This window comes from Mauremys reevesii, unplaced genomic scaffold (assembly GCF_016161935.1).
Source record: "Mauremys reevesii isolate NIE-2019 unplaced genomic scaffold, ASM1616193v1 Contig22, whole genome shotgun sequence".
Taxonomy (NCBI): domain Eukaryota; kingdom Metazoa; phylum Chordata; order Testudines; family Geoemydidae; genus Mauremys; species Mauremys reevesii.
The window spans coordinates 97,406-113,637 of NW_024100832.1; the positions used below are offsets into that span (position 1 = coordinate 97,406).

A 16,232-nucleotide genomic window follows, 5' to 3' on the forward strand; every position below is an offset into this window, starting at 1 on the left:
TCCCCCCATCCCCTCCAGACTGGCATGAGACAAATGGCAGAAACCCTGTTCTGGGACCTTAGGACAAAAACACATCGCATTGGCTCAGCCTATCAGAAGCTCTTCTTTAACTATAGGACCTTTTGCAGAATATCACCTCATCGAATATTAAATTGCATCACATCTTCCTGAGCCAGTCTGTAGGTTTGTTCTAGTCTCATGGCCTTCTATGGGATTATTCTCCGTATCATATTAAAGTGTAATTAATCCCAAGCAAAATACGTGTGCATATACACGTAGCCAACTTTGTACAACACCTCTGTAAACTTAGCAATATTTGGTTTTTTTAATTGTGGACCAGGAATAAAATTTCCTCTTTTTACTCATTTCCTTTAGCAAATGTCTTTAAAAACTGCTAGAGAGACCACATTCCAATTTCCCTTATTCCATTTACTCAAAGTAATGTATTTTACATAACCTTTGATATTTATTAGAAATTAGCACCTATTGGTTTAGACTGTATTAGAGGATTCTTAATTTTTAGTAAAGTTTTTGAAAGGCCCATAAACTTCTTATTTTTTTTTAGCAAAACATACCCCCCTACACACACAGAGTACCACTGATGCCCCTCCTCTGCCCTACTTCCAAAAACAATGATGTATACATTTAAGCCAACAGGTATACTATTTTATAGATAAATGACTGTAAGCATATATTCAAACTAGTTTTATAGTATTTTATTATAGGTAAGACCCACTCACACACATCTTCACACTTATTTTTCTGCATTATTTTATACAAAATACACACACAGCCTAACTTAAAAGAAATCTGGTGGTGTAAAATTGTTTAATACACCCCAAGTAGGCAAAATGCAGACCTAGTTTAAACTATTTTATGTAAAAGTTTTACACTTTTTATCAGAGATAATAATACTGTCCCCTCCCTGCACTCACAAACGCATATACGTACACACAACACCAACAGCTACTCCTCCCTCTTCCTTCCCAGAGCAATTAAACATACATTCAAACCAAACTGCATATTATTTTATAAACTACCTGAAGCATAAATTCAAATTAGTTTTATTTTATAGATAAGTCTCTCTCTCTCTCTCTCTCACGTGCGCACACACATTTTTCAGTGTTATTTGATAGGTTACGTGTGGGTTTTCTAACTTCAGGGAACTCTAATGCTGTAAAATTGGGTTATACACCCCTGTATAAGACAAAATGCATGTCCAATTTAAACTACTTAATGTATAAAGTAACACTGTAAATGTTTAATGTAAAAAGAGTTTGTAACACTTTTAACCTCTTTTTTCCATAAACTGTTCCCTTTTTGTTATGGTAATCCAGGAACTCTTTCAGAATTTAAGGTATAGAATGCACATTTAATTAAAATTATTAACATGGATTTAATAAATAAAATAAAAACAGCAATGGAATATTAGAGAAACCTATATTTGGTATTTCAGAGGCAGTAGATAAAAATAAAATGTTCTTAACATTCAATCTATCTTAAATACTTTAGCAGTAACTATTTAACACTATTCATTTATTAGACACATTTAGCAAAATACAAAAGAAATTAAAAATCATTGAACACTTAGACGTTTAAAGATAACACACAAAAACAGAGCTGGAGGATGAGAGTTGGTCCGGATTCTTAGGAGTGTTGTAGGAACACTTTGGTAAATGTTTAAAAACTTAATTTTGTTAAACAGTTTTATACCTGTTCTTTGTAGCTGCCATGCTTTAGCCTGGGGGACCCACGTGTCATACAAAAATTCTCCCCAGCCTCATGACACATTATATTATCCCTTTTGTTTTTCCAGTTTTTCTAATCACTTTTCAGGGGGCCAGAAATAGTAAATAAATAACATTTACAAAGGCATCAGGAGTTAGGAGTATACATCCTGGGGCAAAACTGCACGATTGGTAATTTCTGCTGAATAACGCCCCCTTTACCATAATAACCCATTCCTTGTCTTTGCAGCCTGAGTGATATTTTATAGAATTACCTGAAAAGCAAAAAGAACATGTGTTCGTCAGTACCCCAAGACACGCACCGGCCCCTAAACAAAGAGCAGAGTGACTAAACATGACACCTAAAGGAATGATGGGTGAACAAAGCTATTGGCTGCACTGTGCAGTTGCACTGGTGCAGAACTTCAAGCCCAAACATATTTTTTTCACTGATACAAAGCCCTGTAATATAATCCAAACGCATTAATATCTTTACATCTGGAGCAATACTTTATGGAGCTAGCTGCAAAACAATTACTTTTCCCCTATTTTATTTGTCATCGCATTGAAGTGGCCCCAAATAATTAATTTCCCTGCCCTTTTATAAAACTCTTCACTGTGCAGCACCTTTAACACTGTAAGCTGTAGCACAGCTGCCTCCTCCCCCCGCTCATAAATAAGACATTTTGGTTTTGTCATAACCAAAGAGGAGGAAGCTCATTCTGTTTAAAAGATATATTATCCCACCTTTAAAAAATAGGGTTAGCGTGTTTTGAAAGTTTTGCCTACCCATCCATTGACCAGCATACAAAAAACCCCAACCAAATAAAAACTTCTCTACAGGCAGTTTACAAAGATGGGGATATAGGTCTCTTAATAAGCTCATCGCTTGTAGAATGCACCCTCCTGAGTTACGCCAAAATTCAAAGCAATCTGACTAACCATGTTGATTTTAGAGCACTTAGAAAGGTGGACCTTTAAACAAATGTCTTGTCCAAACCTATAATACAAGAGATCTTGTGGCTGAGGAGCAGCTGTCCAACCCTCCAACTAATTAGAGGGAAGCTTCTGATACAGTCTCCCACACTATTCTTGCCAGCAAGTTAAAGAAGGATGGGCTGGATGAATGGACTATAAGGTGGATAGAAAGCTGGCTAGATAGTTGAGCTCAATAGGTAGTGATCAATGGCTCCATGTCTAGTCAGGGGCGGCTCTAGGAATTTGGCCGCCCCAAGCAGTCATGCCTGTGGGAGGTGCACCGGAGCCACGGGACCAGCGGACCTCCCGCAGGCATGACTGCGGAGGGTTAGCTGGTCCCGCAGCTCCAGTGGACCTCCCGCAGCTGCGGAGGGTCCGCTGGTCCCGCGGCTCCGGTGGAGCATCCGCAGGCATGCTGCGGATGCTCCACCGGAGGTCCACCCGAGCCGCGGGACCAGCGAACCATCCGCAGTCATGCCTGCGGGAGGTCTGCTGGTCCCGTGGCTTCGGTGGACCTCCCGCAGGCCTGACTGTGGAAGGTCCGCTGGACCCGCCTGCTGCCCCGGCAAAATGCCGCTTGCGCGCGCTTGGCGTGCTGGGGTCTGGAGCCGGCCCTGTGTCTAGTTGGCAGCCGGTATCAAGTGGAGTGCCCCAAGGGTCGGTCCTGGGGCCGTTTTTGTTCAATATCTTCATTAATGATCTGGAGGATGGCATGGATTGCACCATCAGCAAGTTTGCAGATGACACTAAACTCAGAGGAGTGGTAGATATGCTGGAGGGTAGGGATAGGATACTGAGGGACCTAGACAAATTAGAGGATTGGGCCAAAAGAAACCTGATGAGGTTCAACAAGGACTAGTGCAGAGTCCTGCACTTAGGACGGAAGAATCCCATTCACTGTTACAGACTAGGGACCGAGTGGCTAGGCAGCAATTCTGCAGAAAAGGACCTAGGGCTTTCAGTGGATGAGAAGCTGGATATGAGTCAGCAGTGTGCCCTTGCTGTCAAGAAAGCTAACGGCATTTTGGGCTGTATAAGTAGGAGCATTGCCAGCAGATTGAGGGATGTGATCATTCCCCTCTATTCTGCATTGTTGAGGCCTCATCTGGATACTGTGTCCAGTTTTGGGCCTCACACTACAAGAAGGATGTGGAAAAATTGGAAAGAGTCCAGCGGAGGGCAACAAAAAATGATTAGGAGGCTGGAGCACATGACTTATGAGGAGAGGCTGAGGGAACTGGGATTGTTTAGTCTGCAGAAGAGAAGAATGTGGGAGGATTTGATAGCTACTTTCAACTACCTGAAAGGGGGTTCCAAAGAGGATGGATCTAGACTGTTCTCAGTGGTAGCAGATGACCGAACAAGGAGTAATGGTCTCAAGTTGCAGTGGGGGAGGTTTAGATTGGATATCAAGAAAAACTTTTTCACTAGGAAGGTGGTGAAGCACTGGAATGGGTTACCTAGGGAGGTGGTGGAATCTCCATCTTTAGAGGTTTTTAAGGTCAGGCTTGACAAAGCCCTGGCTGGGATGATTTAGTTGGGGATTGGTCCTGCTTTGAGCAGGGGGTTGGACTAGATGACCTCCTGAGGTCCCTTCCAACCCTGATGTTCTAGGATTCAATTCTATGATTCCATGAAGGCAATGTCTCAGTGGGATTCCAGGGACCTGGGTTCTACTCCTGCCTCAGCTACTGGCTTGGGGAGTTACTGTAGCCATGTCACTTAATTCTTTGTGCCTCAGTTTCTCCTCCCCTTCTGCAAATTATTCTGTACAGTACAGCTCTGTTGTTATTTAAACAGCACAAAAGTGTACTAGACACATCACAGAAGGAATGTAGAGAAGGCTCCTGCCCTGAAGAGTTTACAGTCTAATTTTAGATGTGATGCAGTGACTCAGAATAACAAAAAATGGGGTGAAGGATGCCCTTCCAACAAGTGTGGCAACCGATGGCAGGAGAGCTATGATACTGGGTTGCTACTTATATGCTTCAAAAAAACAGACTTCAGCAAACTCAGAGAACTGGTAGGTAAGTTATCAGGGGAAGAAAATCAAAGGGAAAAAGGAATTCAGGAGAGCTGGCAGTTCCTCAAGGAGAATATTAAAGGCACAACTGCAAACTATTTTGATGCAAAGGGAAGATAGGAAGAATAATAAAAGTAAGGAGCTCTTTAAGGACCTGAAAATAAAAAAGAATCCTACAAAAAGTGGAAACATGGTTAAATTGGTAAGATTGATAGATTTATAGATTATAGGACTGGAAGGGACCTCGAGAGGTCATCGAGTCCAGTCCCCTGCCCTCCTGGCAGGACCAAATACTGTCTAGACCATCCTGGATAGAAGAGTACAAAACAGCACAACTCTGTAGGGACAAAATCATCAGAAAGGGTAAAGGCACAAAATGAGTTACACCTGGCAAGGGACCTAAATGGCAATAAAAATGGTTCTTTAAATACATTAGGAGCAAGAGAAAGAGGAAGGAAAGTGTAGGTCCTCTACTCAGTGGGAAAGGAGAGCTAATCAATAACTGATGAAATCAAGAAAGCTGAGGCGCTTAATGCCTGTTGTGCTTCAGTCTTCACTACAAAGATTAATGGTGACCAGATTTAAAAATTTAAAGCTAATGTTAAAAAAAGTATATAATACATAGATTGGGAAAAGTGTCTGTACAGCTGGGTATAGTGCTTAGATCATCCACAAATACAAAATTTGTTTTTAAAAGACATATGATACATAGAGTGCATAATCAGCAATAACCCCAATTTATGTGACTAGATTTAGCAATACAGTTCAGATATTAGAAGCTGAATACTTGGGTACATCACTCATGAGAAGTTGTACAGGGATTTGGTTGTGGAAAGCAAAATATATCAATGAGTGGAGATGGTCCCTCAGTAAACACAATTAATATTAACAACCAGGAGGAAGGCATACAAGCCGAAATAGGGAAAGAACAGGTTAAAGAATATTTAGATAAGTTAGAAGTATTCAAATCAGCAGAGCCTGATGAAATTCACCCTAGGGTACTTAAGGAACTAGCTGAAGCAATCTTGGAACTGTAGCAATTATCTTTGAGAACCGGAGGACAGGAAAGATCCAAAAAGACTGGAGAAGGGCAGACCTAGTACCCCTCTTGACAAAGGGGAACAAGGAGGACCCAGGGAATTATAGACCAGTCAGCCGAACTTCAGTAGCTGGAAAGATACTTGAGCAAATGGTTAAACAATTAATTTAGAAGCAGCCAGAGGACAATAGGGTTGGTTATAAGGAATAGTTAGTATGGCCTTGTCACAAACAAATCATGCCAAACCAACTTAATGTCCTTCTTTGACAGGGTTACTGATCTAGTGGATGGGGAGAAGCAGTGGCTGTGATATACCTTGATTTCAGTAAGGCTTTTGACACAGTCCCACATGACATTCTCATATGCAAACTAGGGAACTGTGGTCTAGAAAGATGAAATGACTATAAGGGGGGTGCACAACTGGTTGAAATACTGTACTCAAAGAGCAGTTACCAATGGTTTTCTGTCATATTGGGAGGGTGTGTCTAGTGGGGTACCACAGGACTCAGGCCTGGGTCCAGTACTATTCAATATTTTCATTTCTTGGCTCATCGAGGGGAGAGTATGCTTATAAAATTTGAGATGACACTGAGCTGGGAGAGGATGCAAGCACCTTGGGGGACAGGTTTAAAATTCAAAATGACCTTGACAAATTGGAGAACTGGTCTTAATTCACAAGATGAAATTCAATAAAGACAAGTGTAAAGTTCTACACTTAGGAAGGAAAAATAAAATGCACAACCACATAATGGGGACTAACTGGCTGGGCGGTAGTGCTGCTGAAAAAGTTCTGGGGGTTATGGTGGATCACAAACTGAATATGGCTCGTCAATGTGCTGCAGCTGCAAAAAAGGCTAATATGATTCCGGGGTGTATTAACAGGAGGAATAGGAGGTAATTGTCCTGCTCTGCTCAGCACAGGGGAGGCCCCAGATGGAGTACTGCGTTCAATTCTGGGTGCCACAATTTAGGAAAGAGCTGGACAAATGGGAAAGAGTCCAGAGGAGAGCAACAAAAATGATGAAAGGTTTAGAAAACCTGACCTGTGTGGAAAGGGCATGTTTAGTCTTGAGAAAAGAAGACCAAGGGCAGACCTGGTAACAGTCTGTGTTGAGGGCTGTTAGATAAGAGGATGGGGATCAATTGTTCTCCCTGTCCACTGAAGGTAGGACAAGACATAATGGGCTTAATCTTCAGCAAGGGAGAGTTAGGGTAGATGTTCAGGAAAAGCTTTCTAGGGCTAAGGGTAGTTAAGCTGGGGAATAGGCTCCCAAGAGAGGTCGTGGAGTCCCCATCCTTGGAAGCTTTTAAAAACACGTTGGACAAACACCTGACAGGGATGGTCTAGGTCAGCGGTTCTCAAACTGTGGGTCAGGACCCTATTTTAATGGGGTCACCAGGGCTGGTGTTTAGACTTGCAGGGGCCCGAGGCCAAAGCCCGATTCCTGCTGCCTGGTGCCCCTCCTGGGGTCGTGTAGTAATTGTTGTCAGAAGGGGGTCGCGGTGCAATGAAGTTTGAGACTCCCTGGTCTAGGTTACTTGGTCCTGCCACAGCCCGGGGGGCTGGACTTGATGACTTCTTGTGGTGCCTGCCAGCCCCCCCCCTTTCTATGAGGCGATGCTTGTGCTTTTGAGGGGAGCTCCCTGCAATCTGGAGTCTCTGAGACGAGCCTGGCAGTGGCACACGATGCACGTCGGGGTGAGGGGAGTAATTCACGGGGAAGGCCCCTGGAAAGGGGGTGAGCAGGGACAGGAGCATCCCAGCTGTGCAGCCCCCTCCTCTGCCCCCGGCAGCAAGCCCAGCCCTGGTGCCCCCCTTCCCAAAGGGGGTGCGGGCAGGGGGTGGGGGGGTTTCCCGGCAGAGGAGGGGCAGGGGCCAAGGCCTGCTGGGGAGGGCTGCTAAAGGCGGGGGGGCCCTGTGGGGTGTGGCCTCGGGGCGGGCGCCGCGGGCCCCGGCGGGGGGCGGCGCGCGGCGGGGGCGCCGGGGCCGGGGGGGGGCCGGGGGCCCGCTGCGGGGCGCGGGGGGATCACGAGGCCGCAGCGCGCAGGGCAGCGAGGCTGGGAGACCCTCCCGGCTCTGCGATCCCCGCCGCCAGGGGCCGCTGCCGCCCCGCTCCGCCGCTCCCGGCCCCGCAGCCAGGCCGCGGCTGCCTCCCCCCTCCCGGCTGCGCTCGCTCTGCTCCGCCCGGCAGCGGGGCCGGCCCGTGGCGAGGCGGCGCCGGGACCCTGCCCAGCCCGGAGCGGGAGCGGAGCTCGGGTTCGGGTTCGGATCCCGCCGCCGGCAGCAGCAGCGCTCCCCGGGCCGCGGCGAGGGGCGAGCTCCGGGCCGGGACAAAGGGCCATGGCCGAGCGGGCCGCTGCCCAGGTAAGGGCCGGGCCGGGCCGGGGGTAGGAACCCCCCTGGCTGAGCCCCGGGGCGGGGGATGGATTCTCACTGATACCGGCGCAAAGATAAACCCGGGGGGTGCCACGGCCCGGCCCGGCCCAGGAAGCCAGAGAGGCCCCGGCTCAGCCCAGCGTGGGGTGACCAGCGAGGATAAAAACCTCCTGCGGGAGTGTGGGGCTGGGGCCCCCCAGCCTGGCCCCCTTTCAGCTTTCACCCTCCTCAGCGGGACACGCTGCCCACGGTATCGGGGCGCTAGGCTGGGTGACATCAGGCCTTTGCACTGTCATTTCTCATAGTGTTCCGTGTGGGGTTTTTCATATCTCAAAGTCCCCCCTTGGGGTTCATTTGAAACGGTTTTTGCTCTAGGCCCTGGTCCTCCGTAGGTGCCTGTGCAGAGCCCCACTAAGGGAGGCGAGCCTGGGTCTGGCACAGCCCCGCTGAACTCACCTGGCGCATCTCACAGGTGCCTGCAGATGCAGAACTGGGGCCTTGCTTGGGTGTTGTGCGCCAGGAGCTAGTCAGCCATTGGTTTCCGGTAGGGAGCTATAACTGCTTTTGAAATTCAATGTCAATTTAAAAGAAAAAAGCACAAGTCTGGCAAAAGTGGTTGGAACTCATAGAGGAAAAATAAACCACCAGCCAAATCTGGATCATGGACATGGGAAAGAACAATACAATCATCTTGTCCATTCCCATACCCAGGCCTTTGTGCAGTCTTGGCTTGAGCCTGCCAAGCAACAGCGCTCCCAGCCCTTTCCTGGGAGACTGTTCCCCAGAGGAACAGACTGTTGTTTTCTGGGAATGCCGTAAAGCCGCTCCATACTAAGAGAGACATTTGTTGGTGTTACATAGAATTTAAAGAGCTGTTTCCATGTGTACCAAAGATGGTTGCATAGCACTTGGGGGGAGGTACAGACTAATGTCATGTACATGGTATTTAGTACTGTGGTTACATCTTGATTCTCTGTCTAAGCCACATGTTTTGTTAATCGTATTAAACTCAACACGTGCTAGATCGTGCATCTCTTACTCAGAGGAGAAATCCTTACGCCGCATCCCATTGGCAGTGGGAAGAGGTTTGTGTTTGTTAGGCAAAGAGAATTGAGTTGAAAATGCGCCAGGATTATTTTTAAAAGTAAAACCACGTCTCCACCAAGGGGACAAGTACTAAGAGTTGCTGAGCACCTGCTGCTCCCCTTGAAGCTCATGATTTGGCCCCAAATTTATTCTTGGTTCCTTTGAAGTACAAGACAAGCAACATTTGCTAAACACGTGTGAGAATTTACACGTGTTGTTTTGACCCCCAAAATAATTCCATGTTGTTCCACAAATTCAACAGAAACCCACTACTTAAGACTGGCCATAGTGGGCCAAGTATCAGGGGTAGCCATGTTAGTCTGTATCCACGAAAACAACCAGGAGTCTGGTGGCACCTTAAAGACTAACAGATTTATTTGGGCATAAACTTTTGTGGATAAAAAACCCACTTCTTCAGATGCAACTGAAGAACCTAGTCTGAAGAAATGGTCTTTTTACCCATGAAGGCTTATGCCCAAATAAATCTGTTAGTCTTGAAGGTGCCACCAGACTCCTGTTGTCATAGTGGGTCAGACCAATGAACCAATCTAGCCCAGTAGCTTGTCTTCCAACAGTGGCACTGGTGCCAGATGCTTCAGAGGGAAAGAACAGACCAGGTAATAATCTAGTGATCCATCCACTGTTGTCTAGTCCCAGCTTCTGTCAGTCAGAGATGTAGGGTCACCTAGAGCATGGGATTGTCTCCCTGACCATCTTCACTAAAAGCCATTGATGGACCTATCCTCCATGAACTTATCTAATTCTTTTTTGAATCCTGTTCTACTTTTGGCCTTCACAACATTCCCTGGCAACGAGTTCCACTGGTTGACTGTGCGCTGTTAGTCTATAATCTGTTAGTCTATAAGGTGCCACAGGACTCTTTGCTGCTTTTACAGATCCAGACAAACACGGCTACCCCTCTGATACTTCCTTTTGTTTGTTTTAAACCTGCTGCCTGTTAATTCAATTGGAGGGCATCTGGTTTTTGTGTTACGTGAAAGGGTAAATAACACGTCCTTATGTACTTTCTCCACACCAGTCATGATTTTATCGACCTCTCTCATATCCCCCCTTAGTTGTCTTGTTTCTAAACTGAACAGCCCCAGTCTTTTTAATTTCTCCTCATATGGAAGCTTTTCCATACCCCAATCATTTTTGTTTCCCTTCTCTGTACCTTTTCCAATTCTAATATATCTTTTTTGAGATGGGGTAACCAGAACTGCACCCTGTATTCAAGATGTGGGTGTAATCGATGTATATAATGACATTATGATATTTTCTGTTTTATTATCTAATGGTTCCTAACATTCTGTTAGCTGTTTTGATTGACACTGCACGTAGAGCAGATGTTTTCGAGAACTATCCATGATGCTCCAAATCTCTTTTTTGAGTGATTTCAGCTAATTTAGACCCCATCATGTTATATGTATAGTTGGGATTATGTTTTCCAATATGCATTAGTTTGCATTTATCAACCTTGAATTTCATCTGCCATTTTGTTGCCCAGTCACCCAGTTTTGTGAGGTCCCTTTGTAACTCTTCACAGTTAGTTTTGAACTTAACTTGAGTAATTTTGTATTATCTGCAAACTTTGCCACCTCGCTGTTTACCCCTTTTTCCAGATCATGAATGAATATGTTGAACAGCACTGGTCCCAGTACAGATCCTTGGGGGACCCTGCTATTTACATTTCTTCACTTTGAAAACTGACCATTTATTCCTACCCTTTGTTTCCTATCTTTTAACCAGTTACTGATCCATGAGAGGACCCCTCTAATCCCATGACTGCCTATTTTGCGTAAGAGCTTTTGGTGAGGGACCTCATCAAAGGCTTTCTGAAATTCCAAGTACACTGTATCCAGTAGATCACCCTTGTTCACATGGCTGTTGACCCACCTAAAGAATTCTAATAGATTGGTGAGGCATGATTTTCCTTTACAAAAGCTGTGTTGACTCTTCCCCTACAATTCACACTATAGTTTCAACCAGTCTGCCTGGTACTGAAGTTGGGCTTACTGGTCTTGTAATTGCCAGGATTGCTACTGGAGTCTTTTTAAAAAAATTGGCGTCACATTAGCTATCGTTCAGTCATCTGGTACAGAAGATGATTTAAGCAATAGGTTACATATCACAGTTAATAATTCTGTAATTTCATATTTGATGTCCTTCAAAACTCTCGGATGAATACCATGTGGTCCTGGTGACTTATTACTGTTTAACTTATCAGTTTTGTTTCAAAATCTCCTCTACTGACAGCTCAGATTTGTCATCTAAAAAGAGTGGCTCAGGTGCGGGAATCTCCCTCACATCCTCTGCAGTGAAGACTGATGCAAAGAATTCATTTAGCCTCTCTGCAATGGCCTTGTTTTCCTTGAGTGCTCCTCCTCAATCATCTAATGTGGCCCCATTGATTGTTTAGTAGGCTTCCTGCTTCTGATATACTTAACAAAAAATTGAGCTTATGAGTGAACATTCCTTTCAAGGAAAAGAATTATGAGACAATAGACACAGAATTAAACACATGCTCATAGCTAATACTGTGCTATGCCTATATACTGTACAAATGTTTGTGAAAAGCAGGCTGAATTTACTTTAGTTTTGTTTTCTTACCAAAAGAAATTGAGCAGAACAGTAATTTTCTAGTATGGCTATAGATTTCTCCCATTTTTTAGGAAACCTATTAAAATTAGTTTGGGGGTATGTGATGTTAGGAGATGTCTACACTACAACATTAAGTCAGCTTACATCAACCTAACTGTAAGCGTACATGCTATTGTGTTCCTTCCGCTGCTGTAACTTGCCTGTTACTCTGACCTAGTAAATCCACCTGAAGGATTGGCATAAGGCTTAGGTCGACATAGTTTGGGTGACACAATGTCTGTATAGACACTGCCTTACTTGCATCACCTGTTGGCTGTGTGACGGCGCTGCCCGTGGGAGCCAGCTGAGGTCACTCAATCAGGGTGAACTGCAAACCAAACGGGGCAGACAAACCCCAAATGCTGGTGGTTATTCCAATACTTAGATTTACCAACCAGCACAAAACAGCTTCTACAGCACCTCACTGGTCACTTAGAAGTCCAAACCACGCAGTTCCCTTAAAGTGCCCAGCCTCAGGCCTCCGTCCAGACACACCTGTCAGATATGATGATGATTCCTAAGAATCTTACTTCATCATATAAAAGAAAAGGTTCTTCCAATCCCAAAGGATCAGCCACATACCCAGGTCCAATTATAACTTAGATCTTACCCAAAATACACGCTATAGCCAATTCTTATTAACTAAGCTAAAATTTATTAAAAAAGAAAAGATAGAGAGTGTTGGTTAAAAGATTAATCTACAGACAGACTTGAATTCAATTCTTGAGGTTCAGATACACAGCAGAGATGAGCTTGTAGTTGCCAAAAGTCCCTTTAGAAATAGTCCATAGGTTATAGTCCAATGTCCATATTCAGGGTGGCTCCAGTCAATGACTGGGGATCTCAATCCTTATGGCTTAAGGTTTCCCCCTCTTGAAACCCAAAGCAGATCTGAGATGAAGAAGGATCGTGTCCCAGGCTTCTTATACATTTCCAGCAGCCTTTTGGCCTGAGAAAACAATAGGCTCAACTCCTTCTCCCAAACATCCTGGCAATTAGCACAGAGTAATTTACCCATTAAACAGTTCAGATACAGGTTAGCACAACCTTCAAAGAGACACACAGACAATAATACTATTTCACTCAAGTATCATTATAAATGTTAATATTCCTTTTTTTTGATCTTTGAATTAAAACCATAGCAATAGACAAGACTTGTTTGCTGACATCCCAAGCCCTGAGCAAACATCTCCCCTTCTACCTCTAACAATGCAGACTTGCATTTCAAAGCTCTAGTCATTTACATATCTTCCTAACCCCTCCTTGAGGTTCACCCATGGGTCAGGTCAGTCTATGAGGTAATTAACTCTTTCTGTTCCTGTCATCTTTCGATGAGATATTATATCACAGTCATAACGTCACACCCCCAACGCAAAATTGATGCAGGAAGGGATGACAAAACATCGCTGACTGCATCCCAAGAGCCCCCTTTCCTTGGGTCTGTCTCACTACAGCTAGTGTTGGGCTAGAGGCCGTACCAGTGTATAACAGAAATGGTTTATCAAAGTCATGTTCAATAACATGAATGAATCTCCTTACAAACTCAAGGTATAACTTGGTTAGCTTTTGCAGCATGGTTCCTGTATGTTTCATGTGATTTTGCCAAGAGCTAAAGAAAACAGCTACTTTATCCATACCAGCTTTGGCCAATGTTTTGAACCCAATTAACATTAAACCAATGTAGACATTGATGTCGTTCATAGTACAGGAATCTTGGCATTTAGCCATGAAAGCAATATGGTAGTGTGCCTCAGTTTCCCCTTTCACACAGCACATCAGGTCTGGAATGTATTTTCCCCTGTGAAAAGTTCCAACACTGTTTACCGGCATTAACTGTGAAACATCAGTATAGCAAGGCCCTTTAACATAAAGTGTGTTTTCATGTATTCCTTTCAACATGTTCAAGGGATCTTCCAAAAGATTGGGCACATTGTACATTGTTACAGTTCTTGGCAATAGCAACACATTAGTTACAAAATTTAGCATTAGCAATAACAACAAATTGATTGCAAGTGTCCATTTACAAACATGTTTGTCATGCCACACCCTTGGCTCAATACCATTGGAGCTTGGGCCTTTTAGGGTCAACCTGTGGCTTCCCTTTGCAAAATTCAGTTCTCTCTTTCCTCCTTGTCCTGCAGGAGTAAACCCTGATTTCTCTTGCTTAACAGAATTCACTGGCTGATGGGGTGGGCCCTCTGTGCTAACAGCTATTAGCAAGTCTTTCTTCTCCCGGCCAGCCAAGTAATTTGCATTAACACAGACACTAGCTTTTAACTCTTCAGCTGCTATGGATTCCAAGGCTGGACTTTGTTTTACAGAGATACCACACAAATTCAAAGTGTCTGAGGGTGAGAGCTGGCTTGCTCTCCCCTGCCTCCTCAAGCATTCAGCCATAAAACTGTTCTGCTTTGAAACACCAGTAACCGAATCTGTCCTCAGATCCTGAAGCACAGACTGCTCACTCACAGAATCAGCCTGGAGACATTCCTGTCCCAACACCATTGTCTCCCCAACAAGCTGGCCACACACAGCCAGGTGGTTATAGGGCTGCTCAACTTCCTTAACAGCTTCTACGCCACCTGAGACCTTTTTAAGGCTGCCCACACTGGATCTCTCAAAAGGAAAGTCAGTGGATCCATTCACAACAGAAAATTTCTGGCTGTTAGGAACTGAACTTTTCTTGATTAAATCACTTTTACACCCTTTAGTCGCAGTAAACTGCTTGCACAGATTACCAGGAGGATTTCTCTCCTTAGCAGCTTCTCTAAGCAACAATTTACCTTTCACAGAAATTCTGCTCTTACCCTCTTCACCCAGGGCTTGCTCTAAAGGAACACTTTTCTGAGCCACAACAGACTCTTTCTGGGTTTTACTTACATTCATGATCACCTCAGGCCCAACAGGCAGATTTTTATACAATTCCCTTTTAGGCAAACCTACAGACTTTCTAGATAACAGGTTAGAAGCAATTTCCTTTCCTTGGCCATGAACCAGTTCAGGAATCTTTTCCTTTTTGCTACAAGTTGTTAAACTGTCAGTAGGTAACACAATTAAATCACCTTTATGCTCTTCTTGTGCCCTGGCTAGGGTATCACTCTGATCAGACAGAGTTGCTACACCCTTTTCCAACCACACATTAGCAACTGGCAAACTACAAGCACCAGAACTGTCTGGTCTTTGGGACCTTGCTATGACACTAACTGGATGCAACCTAGTCACAGTGCCATTCTCCCCAGCAGACACAAACTCAGGACTGTTCCCTTCCTGGGCTTTAGCTGTATTTACAACCCACTCCGAGACAACTGAATTACCCTTAACCATTACAGGCTGAAAGGCCCCTTCTGTTTGCTCCATAGACACAGAATAGCCGGAGACACATTCTCCTTCACCAGACACACAGCTTGGGATTTCACTTCCCTTGTCCCAGCACATAGGGCTGTTCACAGACAACTGCTTGGAGACTGGGGTAGCTCCCTCCATAGGCAAGTCAATACCCCTGACAGACACAGGCACATTGCCTTCACTGTCACATTTCTCCACACAGGGCACAGGTAAGGGACAGGGACACTTATTTTCCACTATCCCTCCCTTTCCAAACTGCTGACTAGACAAAGCCATTAGCTCACAAGGCTGCCTAGGCTTATCCAGACTTTTCCTGCCAGGCACATTGCCACTCCCAACAGATAAACTGCTGTTTTTCTCACTACACTGAGCTACTTCCAGCAAACCACAGTTATTCTTTTCAGGTTCACTTTTACAAGCTGTACTAGCCACCAATCCATTACCCATCACAGATCTACCCTCTCCTTCCTCAGTTAGGGCTTTCACCTGACCATCCATTTTAATCTGCTCCTGAGAAACATTTTCCTCCCCAATGAGATCTGAGACATCAGACAGACATTCAGAAACTTCATTCCCAGACACACTGCTTTCTTGCACAGACAAACAGATATTTCTCCCCAGGTTAGAACTCCCATCTCCCCAGCCATAGCAAAACTGGTTAAACACAGAAAACTGCCCAGAATAATACCACATATCAACATTGTTATAAACTGGACTTTTAAGAGGATACAGTTTCTGCTGTTCTTCCATTGCTTTTTTGACTTGGAGCCGAAGCCTGGCAGTTTCTTGTTGCATCTTCTGGGTCTCCTGTTCCAGCTCCTGTTGCCTCTGGCGAGCTTTCTCTTCAGCAGCCAGTAATTCCAGACGCCCCTTACGAGCTTTTTCTTCTCTCTCATCAGCCTCCTTCTTTCTTTTAGCAGCTTCTTTCTCTCTTTCAGCAGCTTCTTTCTCTCTTTCAGCAGCTTCTTTCTCTCTTTCAGCAGCTTCTCTTTCGAATTCAGCTATTTTTTGCCTTTC

The 16,232-nt window shown here is 44.7% G+C and overlaps 2 protein-coding genes across 6 annotated transcripts in view; both read left to right on the forward strand.

Moving 5' to 3' along the window:
* Window positions 1-7,924: 7,924 nt before the first annotated feature.
* Window positions 7,925-16,232, forward strand: part of LOC120393533 (zinc finger protein 777-like) — an 88,623-nt gene continuing 80,315 nt past the window's right edge. The window contains exon 1 of the mRNA XM_039518135.1: window positions 7,925-7,979. The gene's annotated coding sequence lies outside the window, so the exon portion shown is untranslated. The remainder of the gene's footprint in view (window positions 7,980-16,232) is intronic.
* LOC120393534 (zinc finger protein 777-like) overlaps window positions 8,029-16,232 on the forward strand; it is a 30,510-nt gene continuing 22,306 nt past the window's right edge. The window contains exon 1 of one of the 5 annotated variants that reach the window (XM_039518148.1): window positions 8,029-8,132. In XM_039518148.1, the coding sequence (XP_039374082.1) occupies window positions 8,109-8,132 (24 nt within the window). In that variant the 5' untranslated portion in view covers window positions 8,029-8,108. Of the gene's footprint in view, window positions 8,133-8,492; window positions 8,689-16,232 lie in introns of those variants that run through there. The other 4 variants (XM_039518147.1, XM_039518144.1, XM_039518143.1 and 1 more) reach the window with 4 other exon arrangements.